This window comes from Salvia hispanica, chromosome 1 (assembly GCF_029641045.1).
Source record: "Salvia hispanica isolate PSC_SH4W2 chromosome 1, Shi_PSC_v1, whole genome shotgun sequence".
Taxonomy (NCBI): Eukaryota; Viridiplantae; Streptophyta; class Magnoliopsida; order Lamiales; family Lamiaceae; genus Salvia; species Salvia hispanica.
Window position 1 is genome coordinate 18,485,875 of NC_142692.1, and position 17,835 is coordinate 18,503,709.

A 17,835-nucleotide genomic window follows, 5' to 3' on the forward strand; every position below is an offset into this window, starting at 1 on the left:
AAAGGGGTTACTGGCGAATCAATGAAATGCGTTGGTATATCATGCTCACCAAACCTCTACCAGTTTCAAAAAGGTTCTCATGCACTTTGATATAACTGAGTTCTCTACTAAGCATAATGCTACAGATATGCTCACCAAACCTCTACCAGTTTCAAAATTTCATCATTATATGGAACTGGTGAATGTCTTGGGTGAAGATGGAGTGTACTTGGATGTAGACCTATTTAATCAGAAAGCCAAAGTAGCTAACAAAAAGGTTCTCATGCACTCATACTCAGTTATAAGTTGATAAGCTGGAGCTGTGAAGTAGAAACAACATATGTACACTAATCAAATTAGCACAGTTGAGAGAGATCATCAAGTTGTCATGTTGGACAAAACCGAACCACTGTAAATCCAAGGCTCATTTACAATTTCCTATCGTGTTGAGAGATTGGATAATTGTTAAGATTCATATGGTTTTTGAAAATTCTCTACTTTTTTTTTTAATTTGACCACGTGTATTCCGAACGAGCTGAATCTAGTAATCTCCGCACCGCCAACTGTGCTATAACCATTAGTAAATAGTAGTGTCATACTTTTAGTTAATTGATATGTTTATTCCGAGTTTCGTCTAGATTTGCTTCAGCCTAATCTTTTCTCAGCAATTCATAACGTCCCTTAAGAAGTCAAGTGATACATACTAAAAAACCAAATGAAGAGAGAAAAAAAAGCAACTTCAACTCTAGAAGAAGGCATAATTTTGTACAGTCACTTTGCACATTAAAACTAACTTTGCAATGTAAAACTAACTATATTACACCCTCTGATATCCATTTCGATATTTCTCCTCAGCAGCAGCATTCAGCTCTTACTACACCCTCTCTATGTATAAACTTAACACTACACAATGTACAGGTTTCTTAGTACACGACGGCGACAGCTTTATTCGCAATCAGCTTATATCCTCATCATCAAATATAATATGCTCCGCTTAAGAAAGAAAGATGAGAAAGAGAGGTATAGCGCAAACTAGCCTCAGTTAGCTGTACAATTTCTTTCTTTCCTACAACGCGTCTATGCTGCTGGATTTGGGGTCTGAGCCGCAATTCTCCTCTCTACCATTCAACAAATAAAAACCATTGATTAGCACGTGTGGTTGCCGAAATAGGAATCAGGAAGTTGAGATTCAACATACCCCCAGCGGCAACAAGTTTCTCCACACGGGCTACTATGTGCTTCCCATATGTGTATTTCTTCAATGCGTTCAAGTGAACTTTTATTCTTGACATGAGCAGTTCACGTTGCTGATCGCTACAAGTTTCTAAAACCTTCTGTACAACGTAATTTGCAAATTGGTCTTTCATCATTGCCTGATTGAGAAAATACAAGTTTAGAAATGTATTACTAGTTCAACTTTAAGTATAGAAAGACAAATAATACGCATCTAGGCGTATCAAAATTGTGCAGATAGGATCAAAGCTTCATCTTTTCAATTCTGAAGAATACTATCAGAAATTACGATAGAAGACGAAAGTGAGCGACAAACCTGAAGAGGCTCATTCTCATCAGTTGTTCCGAGCATCTCATTCACCAACAGTTGGCGTTCACTAGGATTGCTAAATGTTAAGCATTTCTCGACAACGTTTGATGCAAACTTCTGCTGGCTCATCTGGACAATCTTCCCAGCTAATTCCTGAATAATTGCTGATCGCTCGTGTGGCTTTCCCCGCTCTAGTACATGCTATATACCAGCAGCATAAAAAGCAGTCAGTGAAAAGAAGAAGCTAAATGACAGACATTCAAGTACGAGTTTTGTAAGTAAACAAATGAAACACATTATACAAAACAATTTCATAGGAAAATACAAACCTGAACTACGTAATTCCCATATTGATCTTGTGCCAGCATACTTACGGATCCCAAAATTTCTTCCATAACTTTGCTCTGGGTAATTTCATCCTTACAGTGCTCTAAAACTCTCTGCATAATTCGAAGTATATCATGCTATGCATTAACATTTTGAACGCAATTCCAACTAGAAGTGTGAACCAAGACATCTAAACAGTTCTTAGTAACCTGTATCACACGGCAACCATAAGGATGTGTCGAGAGAGTCACAACTTGATCATAGAATGTCGAGACAATAAACTGAATGTGCTCCTCAGGGACACATTCGATGCACTTCTGGATAACATGATTCCCATTCTGATCACGGACACAACGCATGACACTGCCATCCAGCTCCTGCACCATTTTGATCTTTTGATCCACATCGACAACTTCTATTGCCTACATAATCCGAGCGCAAGGAAGAATGATTTAAAGAGTCATTTCATCATATGAATGCGAAATCCAAAGATGATGCTACCTTTTGGATCACTCTACAACCATACATCTGGAGGCTTAAGCTAAGTACATGGCCAAAAAGCTTGTCAGCAAGCTCTCTTCGTTGAGATGCCATACCATGTTCGAAGAACTGGGAATGCATTAAATTCAGTATAGAGGTGGATTAACAAAGCTAAGATACAATGAAGTGATTCAGAAGCATACATATCAACTACAAATAGTCACAGAACTCTGTACCTTTTGGATTACATAATTACCAAATACGTCAGTCATTAATGCAAGAGCTTGTGGAAAAATTTCCTGAAAAACCATGTTCTTCTCATCTGTTGTTGCAGTTTCAAGCTTTTGTTGGATAAACCGGCTTCCATATTGATCAGCACTGACATAAGATGTAGAGATGAAAAGTCAGAAATCAAGAGCCTCGCAAATGAATAATAATTTCAACTTTAATAAAAAAGGCAAACCTGAATTCAACAACATGACCAGCAATCTCTGAAAGCTCAAAGCACTTTGCTTTATTACTCTTGAACTCTTCCAGTAGTGAAGAAGCAAAAGTACTATCCATGTTATCCAAGTGCCAGGGTCCAATTACGCTCCCTGAAACATTTCTCAACCCACCAGGGTATCTCACATTGAAATCTCCATGCCTCAGAGGGCTGCCGGGCCCACCTGAACTTGGGATTACCGGACTAGCCAAGGGACTTCCAGGATATGACAATCCGATCCCAAAAGCAGGATTACCGTAGTAACCATGAGGGCTAGAGACACCTGTTTTACCACCCATGGGAGAACCATATTGAGATTTCTGAGGAGATAACAGATTCCCTAGATAAGTTTTCTGGAGCAGGTCCATGTATGAGTTACCCATATAGTTCCTATCGACAGAAGGATCATTAAGAGCAGCTACTTGTGCAGCGTATTCAGCAGTTCTCAAATACTGCAGATACAAAGGGTCGATATAAGGTGCCTGCAGTGTGCTACCCGGAACCTGATTTCCTAATCTTCCAAGGCTTTGCTCGGCAGCAGCAGCACCAATATTTGATCCCCCCAACATCCTAGAGTCCATCCCAGGCAAAGCCATAGCTGATGCTGCAGCAGCGTTTTCAAACAACGGTGGCAAATTGGAGCCACCAAGTTGACCTGATATTGGATTCATAGGGTACCCACTTAATCCATAATTTGAAAATGATGAGTTTGGACTATCCAGATGCTGATACTGAGAAATTCCACCTCCCCCGCCATTAGCTGCAGCATTAGGAAAAACTTGCAGGTATGAGTTATTAGAAGGAATAACATTTCTGTGGAGCTCAGCTTGAAAATTATGATTACCACTTATATTTGACCCACCACCATTTCCCATACCAGAATCAGAAGGCATTATTTTATCTGCCTGGGGAACAGAAGTCATATTGTACGACCCAGCTTCATGTTTCTTTGTATAAGATTGTTTCCTTGCGTCATTCTGGCCACCCTGAACACTAAAAAGATAACTATTGTGGTATTCAGCATCTGGCTCATTCCGGGAAGATAAATGATTCTCCTCCTCCATGATGCCATTTGAAAGGTTCAATCCAGATAAAGTAGACACAATATCAGCAGGTTCATTAGAATGGGAAGCTACACCATTGAAAGAATTAGGACTATTTATGTTTCTTTTCTCTGAATTTCCTCCCCTGCCTCCTCCAATGGGAGTTGGGCAAGGACTTGGTGCTCTTGCAATGCGTTGAGGATCAGGAGTTGAGCTTCTCGACAAGGATGCACCCAAGACAGCAGCATAAGAAAATGATGCAGCTGTTCCTGTGTGCTGAGAAGCAGATGAGGTCTGGATATTTGAAGTAGAGTGTACTAGATCAGATGAAGACAATTCCCGACGCAGATTAGCCAACTCAGCCTCAGCTGAATCCATACCACTAGAGTTCTCATCAAAAGCGTTTCTGCTAGCTGGGCGAGAAGGGTGTCCAGGAACAGGAGAAGCACGGTTCATATCATCCTGTAGAGATGTTAAGATCTTAAGACCAGATAAAATCGTAAAAAGAGATGGAGAATGCAGGACTAGAATGCATTTTGATAGAAATGGGTCCAAAGTACCAACTTGGCCTTCACTCATCAATAGATGCAACACATAAATGACTCCAAGTAAAGTTAAAATGTACAAAACATTTACATCTGATTATCTGAAACTGATGATAACTCAGAAAATAAAATATGAATTGCTCTTCCTGCCAAACAGGAAGCTTCTTAGAGAAGTATAATAAAGCAAGAAGACTAGCTCATGATAATGCTGCATATATTCATTCAAGAGGAGAAACAGGAATCCAAACATGACCACAACTACAGAAGAAATGATAGATAATCAAGCTCATCAGGATTTTAAAAAAAAGAGCATGTGATATGCATACGCTTACCCACATTGCCAGTTAAGCAATGGGTTCACAAGTACTCAAGACTCAAACGATGATACATATATAATTCAAAGTGCAAACACCCTGGGGTGTGTCAGATATCCTAATGGAGATAAACTAATGACATTTGGGAGGAGCATACATATAATATGCAAGCATGCCATATTCTAGAGTTCATTGTAGAATTAAATCATCTTGTGCTTGCAATAGTTTAAACAGAAATGGCATCACTTTAGCAATGGTGCTCCATTGATAAAGCACAAACAAAGCCAATCGCAATGATAGGACATAAGGAACAAATAAAAAGCTATTATATCTGAAGAACTGCTGAATAATTTTCAAAAACTCAGTCTGTATTAGAAAAAAAACTGTGCACACCAAATTCTCTAGAAAAATCCAAAGTTGCATGTTAGGAAGCATCAAGTTCAAGGAAATGTGAAATACACCTATGAGATAAAATCATAAAGGAACATATTCAATGGAACTCTCAGCAACTGAGCAGAACTACCACACGCCAATTATACAAAATCTGCAGGCATTGCCAGGAACTTAAGATACCAATATCATTAGCAGAAAGCCAGAAACAGATCATACAAATAAAGGTAGAGTGAAAATTGCTAACCTGAAAAATCTCGGCGAGGCTCTTCTGCTTGCTACCTAGTCCTAATCCAGGCAAACCAATTAGTCCATCACCACCCCACTCCACAGAACCCTGCAGCTTGTCCTCATTCTCACTCTCTTGCTTCTTCGGATTGAAACCAGGAGGCATCGAAAACACGGATCTCCCGCCATTGCCACTATCACTCCTGTTCACCTTCCTCTTATCCCCAATAGCAGAACTCCCTCCTTGCAGCCTCTGAGCAAAGCGCCAATCCTCTCTCGACAACATAGGAGGCGGGAGGCGTGGGTTCAAATTGACATTTGAGTAATAGTAAGATAGATACGCGGGATCAGACCTAAGCTCCTCCTCAGACATGAACCCATTACCACTCTTATTTCTTGCAAACTCAGCAATTGCTGAAGATACACCAGCTCCACTTCCAGAGCCGCCGCTGCTGGCTCCATGATTGAACAACCCACCAACTGCACTTAGCGAACCCTCGACCGTCGGTGGAGCTGAGCCACTTCTATACAAGTTAAGCTCCTTTTCAAGATCATCAGCCTCTTGGCTCCTCTGTTCACGGAGCAACAGCCCTATTTCCTGCTCAAACTCATCCGGATATGAATTCTCACTATTTCCAACCATCGGCCTCCTACACAATTCGGATAACATGTTTATTCAACCGGAAATTCACTGTTCATTACAAGAAGAAACAAAGCTTAAGTCAATTCAATAGCAAAACAGCAGATACCAACCCTGGAAAACCTAGAGAGCTGCCAAGAACGGAACTTTACTAATTCAATCAAAGCCCACGACCAAATTAGAAAAAAAAATCAAATCTTGGAGCTCATAAAAAAACAACCTTTTGATCATCAAGGCCTCAGGATAGCTCAGTTCTTGAAGATGAATGAAGTCTCCAGCCTGATCAAATAGAAAGGAAAGGAACTCATCTCACAATAAATTAAGTGTTGCGAAAAGGGTCATGTTGATTGAAATTAATTTGTAGAAAAATTTAATCATTTTTAGTTTCTGATAGCAAACACAAGGAGGATATTGAAGGTCAGTTTAAGAGAATGAAAGAGAATGAAAGGCATATATATATATATACAGAAAAGAGAAAGGATGAATATGGCGGCGAAATGTTCTTACAAAGAACCCATTTTAGGGTTTTGTTTTGGAACTGTGTACAGAGTGAGAAGAGAAAGGGGTGTTGTGACTATATACATAGTCACCAAATTTATCTAAAAGTTGCTATTATTATTCTTGTTTCTAAAAATACATTGACGATATTATTCACAGGGCTTTGCTTAATTTTGTCAATAACAAATTTCCTCAATACTAGGTGGTCTAATTGACCCGGTGATGATAACGGATTTATATCAACAGACACAAGTTCTACTCTGTAAATTGTTCCCATAGAAGAATATGCGGGTGACACGTTCGCTCTTTTCATTCGAAGTGATATTATTTAAAATGCTACTATATCTCACTCGAATCAATTTTTACTATTGTAACTTACTATTCTGTTGAAGGATTGTAGGTTTATTTATGACCTTTATTTACCATTTGAAATCTCAAATTTGCCCTCTTGCACATGATAATGCTATAAGAGCATCCACGATAGCGGCTGCGCGGCGGCCGCCCCGATCGCGGCTAAACCGCGGCTGGCTATTGCGGTGGACGCGTCCGCCCCGGAGGCGGACGGCTTTTGTGGGGCGGAAGGGCTTTCGCCCCGAAAGCGCCGAGGACGAGTCGGAGGAGAGAGAAAAGCGGCGGCCGCCGCGGCTATCTTGCATGGCGAAACCGCGGCGGCGGTCGCCGATTTGCCTTTTATTTTATTTTATTTTTATTTCAAATTTATAATTGTTTTTTTTGCCTATTTTTATAAATATCCCACCAATTTTCACTCCACACCCATTTTCACTCTACATCCAATTTCACTCTACATAATTTATACAAAATGCACGGGAGAGACGAAGATTCACCCGGCATTGAAGAATCGGGATACGGATACTATCCTTCTTCCCAGCCATCTCAGTTGTGGGTATCGAATCCCACTCCCCGGGGATCGAGTCCCAGTCCCCCTCCATTCCAGTAGTGGTCACCGACATCCCCGCCGTGGCAACAAACCCAATATCGGGGTCAGTCCTCGCATTAGAGGAATTTGGGTCGATCGGCATTCGGGGATTATTGACCCACTATGGACTCGACCAACATCCGCGTCTGGATACCCCTTCTCACTCTTTCCAGCGCACCCAGTCTCCTTTGTCTGATTTCGATAGATTCACATTGGAGCAGATGATGGGGCTGATGAGTCCGGGCCTACCGGACACCCCGCCGACGAGATGTTCCGGCGACGGCGGTGGGAGAGGAGGCGGAGGCAGCGACGGCGGGGGTGGGAGAGGCGGCGGCGACGGCGGTGGTGGGAGAGGGTGCGACCCGGGCGGCGACGAGGATGGCAGCGGCAGCGGCGGTAGCGAGTCAGCAGTAGTGAGTCGGTCCGTGCACTACACCAAAGAGGAGTCGATTGTTGTGGCGAGGGCATGGGATGCCGTCACATCAGACCCCGTAGTTGGCACCGATCAGACCGAGATGGGCTTTTGGAAGCGCGTTTTGTTGACCTACAATGACTTCAAGCCGCGAGGCGCCAAACCGCGTACGCGGAACAGATCCAAAAAAAGTTTGGGAGGATGCTGACACCCACCAGGAAGTTCGCGGGCATCTACGGCAACGACCAATGTGAAGGCTCTGTCTGTTTCCCAATACAACGAGCTATGGAAGCCTAAGTTCGCCCACTGGGAGGAGTTTCTCGTTCTCGAGAACTGCTCAAAATTCATGGCCATCTGTGCGGAGGAGACTGAAGCTCAAGGGGCGAAGCGCAATAGACGCAACAGAGCCGGGAACTACAGCAGCAGCAGCGGCTCACAATCAATCGACCTCAACGACGTCCAAACGGAGGAGCCCTCTGATACACACACTAGGCGCTCACGCCCTCCGGGGCAAAAGGCCAGTATCCGCAGCGCCAGAATGCCTGCAAGTTCCTCCCGCTACTCGGCGGCCGCGTCTGGATCGCGTAGCGCGCAGCCGCCTTCTGGAGCTCAGTCCGTGGGCCCTGGTCCCCATGTGGTCTTGAACAGGAACCTGAATGTGCAGTTGATGAAACAACTGCAAGAGAACTGCCGTTTCTACGAGTCCGCGACCGACCCGGTCACCAAGGCGATATACTATGAGCTCATGTGTAGGATCAGAGAGGACCTGCGGTGGTCTGGTTCAGCGGCGCCGGGTGCGCCGGGGGCAGGGGCGACGCCGGGGGCGGCGGGGGCAGGGGCGGCGGCGGCAGTGGGCGACGAAGAAGAGGCAGAGGATTCCGACTCCGCCACCGAGTAGATGGTGGCGGTGTTTTTATTTGTTTTTATATGTTTTTTTTTATAAAATGTTCGTTGTACAATTTTCCGGTATCCATTTAACACAACGAATATTTGGTCTCATCACTTTTTTTAATTTTATTATTATCTCGTTTTCTAGTTATTTTTAGTCCGATAATTTTAATTCTAACTGAATTAAAATATAAATTCTAATTGAATTAAAATATACAAAGAATAAAAATAAAGTGAAATGTGGCTAACAAATGTGGCTGCGGAAACTTTTTTTTGTGGCCGTGGACAAATAAAAAGTGGCTATGGACAAAAAACGTAAAAGTGTCCAGCCAAAGTGTCCACCCTATTGTGGATGCTCTAAGAGCATCTTCATATGGAGAGGTAAGTGGAGAGATAAAGTTATATAACTACCATATTTACCTTTTTTTCGTGAAAAATCATTCTCCAAGGCGAGAGAGATTTGAGAAGGTATTATATATTTTCTATTTTGAATGGAAAGGTAAAATTTTATAACTACCATATTTGTCTTATTTCCATGAAAAATCATTCTCCAAGGGAGAAGGTATTTGAGAAGATATCACACTTTATATTTTTTTAATGCATTTTGTACTATTATTTTATGTTTAAAAAATCATTTACCTTTTTATATACCTTTTTCCTTTGGAGTATGTTTATTTTTGGAAGTGTATATTTCACTTTTTGAAGAGGTATATAGATGATATACCTCTTTTATTTACCCTTCCTTGTTGGAGATGCTCTAATAGTACTCTCTCCTACTGTTATTATTTGTTACTTAGTTATTTTTTTCGATTCATCCGTCAATACTAGTAGTCACATTTATTTTTTACTCATCTCGTTCCATAAGAATATGCACTTTTGGTTGAACACGAGTTTTAATGCATAGTTGATAAAGTAAAAGAAAAGTAGAAAGAAAGAAGTAATTAAAATATTTTTAGTAGAAAATGAGTTACACCTCATTAGAGAGAAGAGTTTATAAATTTAGAAAGTGCATATTCTTGTAGGACAGATGTAATAGTATTTTTTATAATGAATCTCAGTCATCTGACATTCCACTAACTCATTCTACTCATATTTTATTATAAAATGAATATATAGAAGTAAGATTCACATTCAACTAATTTTTCAACCCACTTTTCATTACATTTTCTAAAACTAATGCCGAACCAAAGCGTGACTTTTCAATTGGGTCAGCCCAGCGGGTTTCGAGTCTACCCTTCTCGAATTGCAGGTTAATCGGGTGTGGGTTAATCAGATTGTGATTTTATCATGTTACAATATTCAACCCTAACCCTAACTGTTTGGGTTTTAGACTAGCCCAGTGAGTTATTTGGACTGGTACCGACAAAATTAACATGTGGTTAATTCAATATATAATTATAAAAATTAATTACATTTATAGGATGACAAACATTTAATATGATAATTTTAAGATATATATTTAAACTCAAACATAATTCCATTCTAATTCAAAATTTTAATAAATAAAATAAAAGGTAAACATATTTTGAGAAATTTTAAAGCATATTTTAGAATTAGATTATTTGTTGTAGTTAGAAATATTATTTTTCTAAATTTATTTATCTATTATTATATTAATAAAATTTTGTATATATATAATATAAATTGAAGTTTTTTTTTTATATAATATTTGTAATTTTAAAATAAATAATGAAATGTTGAATTATGTGTTAGACATGAAGAAATAATAGATAATAGTTGTATTTAGGTCCAACTCATTGGGCCAGTTCATCGGATTTTAGGTCTGGTCCATTCAAGTTACAAGCTATTCGGTGTGAGCTAATCTGATTGTAATTTATCAGGTTGAAAATTATTAACTCCTAACCTCTAAATTTAGTGAGTTATTCAAGCCAATCCACATATCGTGGATTGCACTGACATCCTATGACCCTAAAAATAAAACATTACACAACATGGTATAGGGTAGTGATAAAATGCAAGCCCATATATTGTACAAACTCCAAACTTTTTCAACACAATATCAACATAATGTCAACACAGTATAAAATTTCAAGATTATGATATCAACACAATATCAATACAATGTCAACACAATTTCAACACAACATCAACCGTTGACATTGTGTTGACATTTTTTGTTGCTATTATTTCATGATCTGTTGATATTTTCTAACGGTCCAAATCATAGTTTGGAGTTTGTACAATATTTAGAGTTTGCATTTGATCACGTCCCACATGGTATAATACTATAATGCAAAAGCAAAACGTATGATATACTATTAATAAATCATTCGTCGGATTGAGTAATCTTATTCTCATATTTTATGCGTACATTGAACTATCATTGAACTATCATTGTGACATCCCTAACCCGAAACTTGCATCATTTTGCATATTATTATATTATATTTCATTGAATATTATATTGTCATTTATATTACAGAGATATAAAGTGTGTCATAGATAATATATTTATTTTTATGATCGACTCGATATAGTCGAATATATAGATAGTTTTGATACACGAGAATTTTAAATATAAATTTGTACACACTATATAATTAAATTAGTGTATATATGCCATAATTATTTAAATGTGTGTGCATATGTTACGTGGATGAGTGCATGGTATTATGGAAGTATTTTGTACATTAATATATAAATATGTACGTTCTTATATATAGGAACAAAATTGAGTATGACTAATCTCCTAATTACTAACTCTATTTATATATTGTATTTTGACTTTTGAATGAATTTTTGTAAACTTATCTTCACTCCACAATTAGATATGTTATAGGTGACACGTAGCACCTTGAGTACTTAGGACATGCCACTTGGATTAATTACCTTCCAATTTAATTGTTTGAGTCGGCTAGTGCGAATGATAATATTTGTATACAATCATACATTCTTGATATGCAAAACTTTTTAGAGAGAGATATTAGAAGAGGTCCGGGAAAAAAAAAGACCATAACAAAAAAGCTTTCGGCAAACAGGATTGAGGGTTATAAATCATAACTTGGATTCAAGGGTTCAGTAAGTTTTCGTATTATAATCAGGTGTGTATAAATCACACTTTTAATTTTATATATTTTATATGATTGATTACTATGTGTTAAATTGGAGTAAATATTCGAAGTATATTATGTGAGATTAAATTGGTTATGTGTTATTTGATATTGATGGTGGAATATTGAATATGTGAGTGGTGCTATGGATATATTTTTATATAGCATCAGAATTATTTGCATCATTGGATTAAAGAGGATATGTGACAATCTTGCTCTGGATCTGTGATGCGGTCAGGTTTGTTTCCTAGTTTTTCGTATGTAAATTCGAGTGTATCCAACCGATCAGGAAGTGATTCCCGACCCAGCTGAGTCGTTGGTACGATAACTGGGACCTGGCTTCAAACAAATTTCCTCAACCCACTTCTACTGGCTAGTATAGTGGAGGTAAGGGCCGAATCCCACGAGGATGGACACGTTTAGGTAACTGTGGTGACTTTCCTGGGTGTTTGGTTAGCTACCACGCTTGGGTTGAGATTTTACCTAGACAGGAAATAAAGGTAGTACTCTACTGACTAGTAGGCGGGGAAATAACAGACATGTGGGAGTGTTCGTGAAAATAGGGGACAAGGTGTATCAGAGACATATGGAAAGTGGACAGTTACTAAAAGGGAAAATTTAGACAACAAGGTATATCTGATGGCTGGGAGCTTTCTGACAGGTCTGGATAGTACATCTGAAAAGTATGGAACAAAAGCAAAAGTAACTTAAAAGTAAAAGTGGTCCAAATAAAGTTGATTTTGACGTTTTCTTCTTCACCAAGTATTGACAAGAATCATGTAAGCTCAAACACCATAACTAAACTTCAGATTCATAAACTCAAATTCAAGATCCATCGATTAAAATGCTTAAACTTAAATTAAACGGTAAACTGCAACTTTTACTTCTACTGACTGACATGCAAGGTGGTAATCATGGCGCAGAAAAGAAACTCATGCACGAAAACTTGACTAAACTAGCTACAACTTCGAATCAACAACTCCCAATAAGAAAGCACTCAGAAATTAAAAGCAATAACTAAATCTAACTTTCCTAGGTAGAAGGAAGCAAACTCGAACCAAAGTGACATGCGAAATAGAAACTTCATAATGCAAATGTTGGAAAATAACAAAGTACTTCAAAAGAGCAACAACGATGAGTATTTGCAAATAACTTAAATGATGAAAACAAGTAAACTTTAAACTAAGAAAGTGATTAAGATTGTTTGTGCCACTCCGGGCGATGATACTACTACACTGCTACGATAACTGGCTGGAACGACGGACTGATGACTTCTCCGGCAAACTCTGGACGTCAAGTGACCATGGCTGTGGCGAGGAACGAGAGGTGGAATAATGCTGAAGGATGGATCTTCTAGAGAGAATTCTACTAAGTGTAATTTTCGAACTCCGAACTGAGAGCTCCGAACCGAACTCCTTCTCTCTCTCCAAGTGGCTTCTTTTATAAGGAGGCTTGCCCTTGCTTTTAGGGTAGACTTCTCCCGCACTTTGACCTTTTTGCCCTTGTCAATGATCATCCCAGCTATCCTCCTTCTCCATCTCGAGCCTTTTCTCTGGCATGCATCCTGGTCAGTATCGCACCCTTCTGGCGCCCTTTTCACTTGCGTCACCCGAATCGTCACCTACTGACTTGGATCCTTCAATCCTGCACACTTAAGCAACTGTTTTGCAGATAATACATGCAATTCACGACATACTGACCAGTAACCAAGGCTTAGAATTCGACTTATCAAACTGCTCACACTTACCACATGCTTGTCCTCAAGCGTGAAGACAAACAAAAAGAAATAAGTCGAATTCGAGCCTGGTTACTCCCCCTGACCGACTCTACCTAACTAGACTCAAGATTCTGACGCACAAGAAAAAAAAACAAAATAACGGCACAAACACATAACACATATAGTCAACTTAAACACATTGAACAGGCTATATTTTCAACCACCCTTCCCCTTGAGATTAGGTGCAATCCGGCCTTAGGCAGCCTTGAACTTCCGCCGCCCCCCTTTTCTTCCCCAGTCAGTATATCTGCTTGTCAGGATCACCCAATCCTAGGCCAAACACTGGGTTCACTCAGTCACTCATTCCTCACAGGGGATGTTAGGACTGTTTTCTCTCAATGCTAAACCACAGATGTTTCGGACTCAGATCTCACATGCAGCTCCTGAAGGTCTTTAAGGCTTGTAATGGGCTAGTGGTTTGTAGTGTTTGGGGTAGTTGTCCCTAAGGCTCTAAGGTCCAACAATAACTACTTATTTGATGAGGGAGAACTGTGTGCATTCGGGCTTCTGGCTAGGGCTTCTTCTTTGGCTGGACAATTTCTGACATTGGCTTCCAACTGGTCAGTAGCTTCTTCGTGGCTTCGCCACCCTTATTCCTTCTTCTCCTTTCTCTTTTTGTGGTCAAGTATCTGCGACCATTTTCTTCAATTTTTCTTTCTGTGGCTTCGCCTCCCTTATTCCTTCTTCTATTTTTTTGGATCTGGGAACTTCAGATCGATTTTCTCCTTCTTTCTTTGTTTTTCTTTTCTTCAGCTGGTTCCTTTTGTATGTCCTCCTGGGCAGTTGCTTCCTTGCCTCATGCCTTGCACGCACACTGTTCCACACAGTTCCAGTGGCTGATGGGTTATTTCGGGGTATAAGTTAGGCTAGAAAATGGGGTTTTAAGGGTATGTTTTTTTTTCTCTTTTTTATTTATTTTTTATTTTTTATGGGGGTGTTTCCTACTGCCTTCAGGGTTTGCCACACGCGGTCACCTTGCCCTAGACATCATGTGGTAGCCTCTCTTCTTTTTTTCAGTACTTAGTGGAAAGTAGTTCCACTTTGGGGTTTCTAACTCACCTTTTAAGAGGGCTTTCGTGTTTGACCTAAGGGATGAGTTTTTCCTTCATACTTGCATCATCTATACTGACTAGGGGTTACTGGAGGGGGTGGTTTCTGTTTTCCGACATGCCTTATCTCCCTCAATTCCCCTCACCGTCAGTTCGAGGCAGTTAAGTTTTAAGCCCATTTATAAAACATAACACATAATTCCTAGACCTAAACAAACCTAAAAAAAACTAACATGCACTGACTCAAATAACACATATATACATGTCATACTGGCCATTTGCTCCCCCCTCTCACTTCACAAGTGTCTGCCCCAGATACGGGCTGTGAAGTGAAAATTGGGAATGGCTAGTATGACAGACGCATACTTATAACAAACACATATTATATCTAAAAACTTCTCACACTTAGACTATGCAATAGGCTAAGTGGGAGAGTATCAGATATATTCGTAGATTTATAAACAAAGCAGAGCAAAATATTTACAAACATGAAATATAAACTTATAAACTCCTCACACTTAGACTACGCAGTAGGCTAAGTGTGAGGTAACATGCTCACGACAAAACATAAAGAAAAACATAATAAACATACATGCACCAAAAGTAGCAAACCCTTTACTTCTCACACTTAGACTATTAAATAGGCTAAGTGTTATGAATGGGGTTTGCATACAATTAAAACACATAAATCTACCTATTTTAAAAAAAAGTACGAAAACATAAATAAAAGAAAAAACTTAAAAAAAAATAAAAAGAAAACTAACTGGTCAGTTGGGGGTGGTTCGATTAGGTGTTCCTCCTGCTCCTTCTTGGGGCAGGGTTCTGTGCAGGTGGGTCCGTTGGTTCTTCTTCAGTAGGTCCGGGTTGGTTGTCATCATCCTCCTGTTGTCCATCGCCGTCTTCTTCCTCAGGTCCGGTGGGCTCTTCTTCCTGTCCTCCATGTCCGCTTGTTCCAGCTCCACTGCTTGCTTTCCCTCTTGCCAACTCCTTTAGTATGCTCTCCATTAGGGTTGTCAGCTTCGCCATCTCTGCCCGCGATTGTCTATTCTCCTCAGCCAGCTCTGTCACTACCCTCTCCAGATTTTCTTGCCTCAGCCTCTGCGCTTGGTCGATCTGGGCAGCTTGCACCTCCTGGCCTTGTTGTGCCCTTCCTCCAGGTGCTTCTCCCATTGGGTAGAACTGGGGTACACCTTCTCTGTAGTATACTAAGTTGGTGCGGACGAAGAAGGGTATATCAAATAGGCCAGGAGCGTCGACCATGTACATTGGAGACAGGTCCTCTGCCTCTGTTATGATGATGTTGTTGCGCACGAAGGCTCCTAGTATGTGGCAGAGCGACAAGTTTCTGGCTGGGTAGGTGGCTATCAGATGGCATTGGTAGGCTGTCCAAAACCCTAGGTGCAGTTTCCTTCCATGCTTAGCGCACCATACCAAGTACAATTCGGTCATGGACGTTCTTGCAGCGGAGTTGCTCTGCCCCAGTAGGTTATAGCCTAAGTAGAGTTGCACCAATCGCAGCATGGAATTGTTGAAGTGGGTGGATCTGGATTTTGTGGAGGCGAACTGGCCAGCATTGGGGTGGGTTAGCTCCTCCCAGGCTTCCTGGGGCTCAAATTCTATATGTCGCCTCGGTACCCCCCCTCTCACGGCTTCTCCAGTCCGGACTTATAGCCTCCTCCAGGCTACACATACCCAATCGCACAGTCCACTCTATCAGACTCATCGACAGTTCTCCACCGAATATCCCAAAGGAGATTGACACCTCGTCTAGGTCCGTAGTGAGTTGGAACCTAAACGTGGTGAAGAACTCCTTCGCTAATCTCACCGATATCTCTGGGTCCCTATTCTCTAACAGCCATTCAAAACCCAATGCTTCCATACTGGCCAGGAAGGAATCACGAACAGACAACTCATCCAAAGAGGGTATATGGAGTACCTTTCCGCATTTGACTTGCTTGCTACTGTCATCCTTGTCGTCAAATGCATCCTGAAGCTTTTTGGTGTCGTAGTGCTTCATGTCCTCCATAAGCTCATCATTGAGCGTTACCCTCCACCGCCGGTACACGATCCTTTCTACCGGAGGGTGGACGAGTTCAAGGTGGTTGTCTGGGAGCTGCTGTTCGTGATAGTCTTTTTCTTCCAGAGAGATATCACTCTCTGAGTCAGAATCCTCGCTGGAAGTGTAGTCTGTGTCGCTTGATCTCTCTTTCTCTTCCGGCTCTCTGATCACTATGCTTGCATTGGCAGTGCGCTGCTTCTTCATGACTTGTTTCTTCTTGACAGGGGCTTTCCCCTTCCTCTTCCTTTCTTGAATGTACTTGGTTTCTTCGACATCCATTGCCTCTGCTTCCTCGTCGACTCGTGTTGAAGTGTCCTCCTGGGCGGTAGGCTCGGCCACCATGCGGGCACTAGTATCACTTCTTGCTGCCTCCTCCCGACCTACTGACTCTGATGCGAGGTCCAGACCCTCAGCCACCTTGTCAGTATTCTCCTCCTCGTCAGTCGGCGTTGCTGATACTGTCCCTGTTGCCATTTGGGTGTCCTCCTGGCTAGCATTCGAGGGCTCCTCCCCAGGTTTTGTAGGAGTAGTCTTCTCGTCATCACTCGAAACCTCCACTGCATCTGCTGCGGTGTTTGCTCCTGCCTTGTTGGACGTCCACTTTCCTAAGCATCTCTGTGACACTCTTTGGGGTTTCTGCCTTTCTGCCTTGGGGTCGTTTTTCAACACTAGCCTCCTCTTTACAGGTTTCGGTTTAGTTACCACTGAGGCTTCCTCTTGGTGTGCTTCTGGTTCTTGTCTCTCCTCTTCAATGTGTTCGACCCTTTTTGGTTGTTCGTCTGTCCTCTCCTCTACTGATTGGTGGACTACCCCTTCCGACTTCTCCGCTTCCTTTGTTGCTTCCCCCTTCCCTACTGCCTGGGATGCGAGGTCCAGTACCTCAGCCACCCCTTCAGGGTTTATCACGATTCGATCCCCTTTGCCCAAAACCGTTTGGAATTCTTCATCCGTCATTATCCCTTGCTTCCTTGCCGTCTCGTTCAGATCTATCTCCTCCTCCGCTACATCGATTTTTGCGTCAGTGGCCCTAATCTCCTCTGCTTCACCTCTCTCGCTCTCGCTTGCTCTCCCTCCACCTTCCTTATCTTCTGTTTCTCCCCAGTTGGGATCTTGATAGGCGGAAAGAGGGCTGACGTCCAACGGCTCTGTTTGTTGGTGTATGGGAAAAGGG

General features: G+C 41.2%; 1 protein-coding gene across 7 annotated transcripts; it reads right to left on the bottom strand.

Moving 5' to 3' along the window:
- Positions 1–695: 695 nt before the first annotated feature.
- LOC125219202 (pumilio homolog 2-like) lies at positions 696–6,563 on the bottom strand. 7 transcript variants are annotated; one of them, XM_048121114.2, is made up of 11 exons: positions 6,481–6,563; positions 6,194–6,252; positions 5,353–5,983; positions 2,793–4,318; positions 2,566–2,707; positions 2,351–2,458; positions 2,059–2,271; positions 1,852–1,962; positions 1,529–1,723; positions 1,178–1,352; positions 696–1,097 (listed from the first exon to the last, which is right to left on the bottom strand). In XM_048121114.2, the coding sequence occupies exons 2-11, from the start codon at positions 6,202–6,204 to the stop codon at positions 1,057–1,059; spliced, it is 3,153 nt and encodes a 1,050-aa protein (XP_047977071.1). In that variant the 5' UTR covers positions 6,205–6,252; positions 6,481–6,563; the 3' UTR covers positions 696–1,056. The 7 variants fall into 7 exon arrangements, with proteins under 7 accessions (XP_047977071.1, XP_047977070.1, XP_047977075.1 ...); XM_048121113.2 differs by having other exon boundaries at positions 5,353–6,024; positions 6,481–6,534; XM_048121118.2 differs by having other exon boundaries at positions 2,793–3,573; positions 3,691–4,318; positions 5,353–6,024; positions 6,194–6,528.
- Between the last annotated feature and the right edge of the window lie 11,272 nt (positions 6,564–17,835).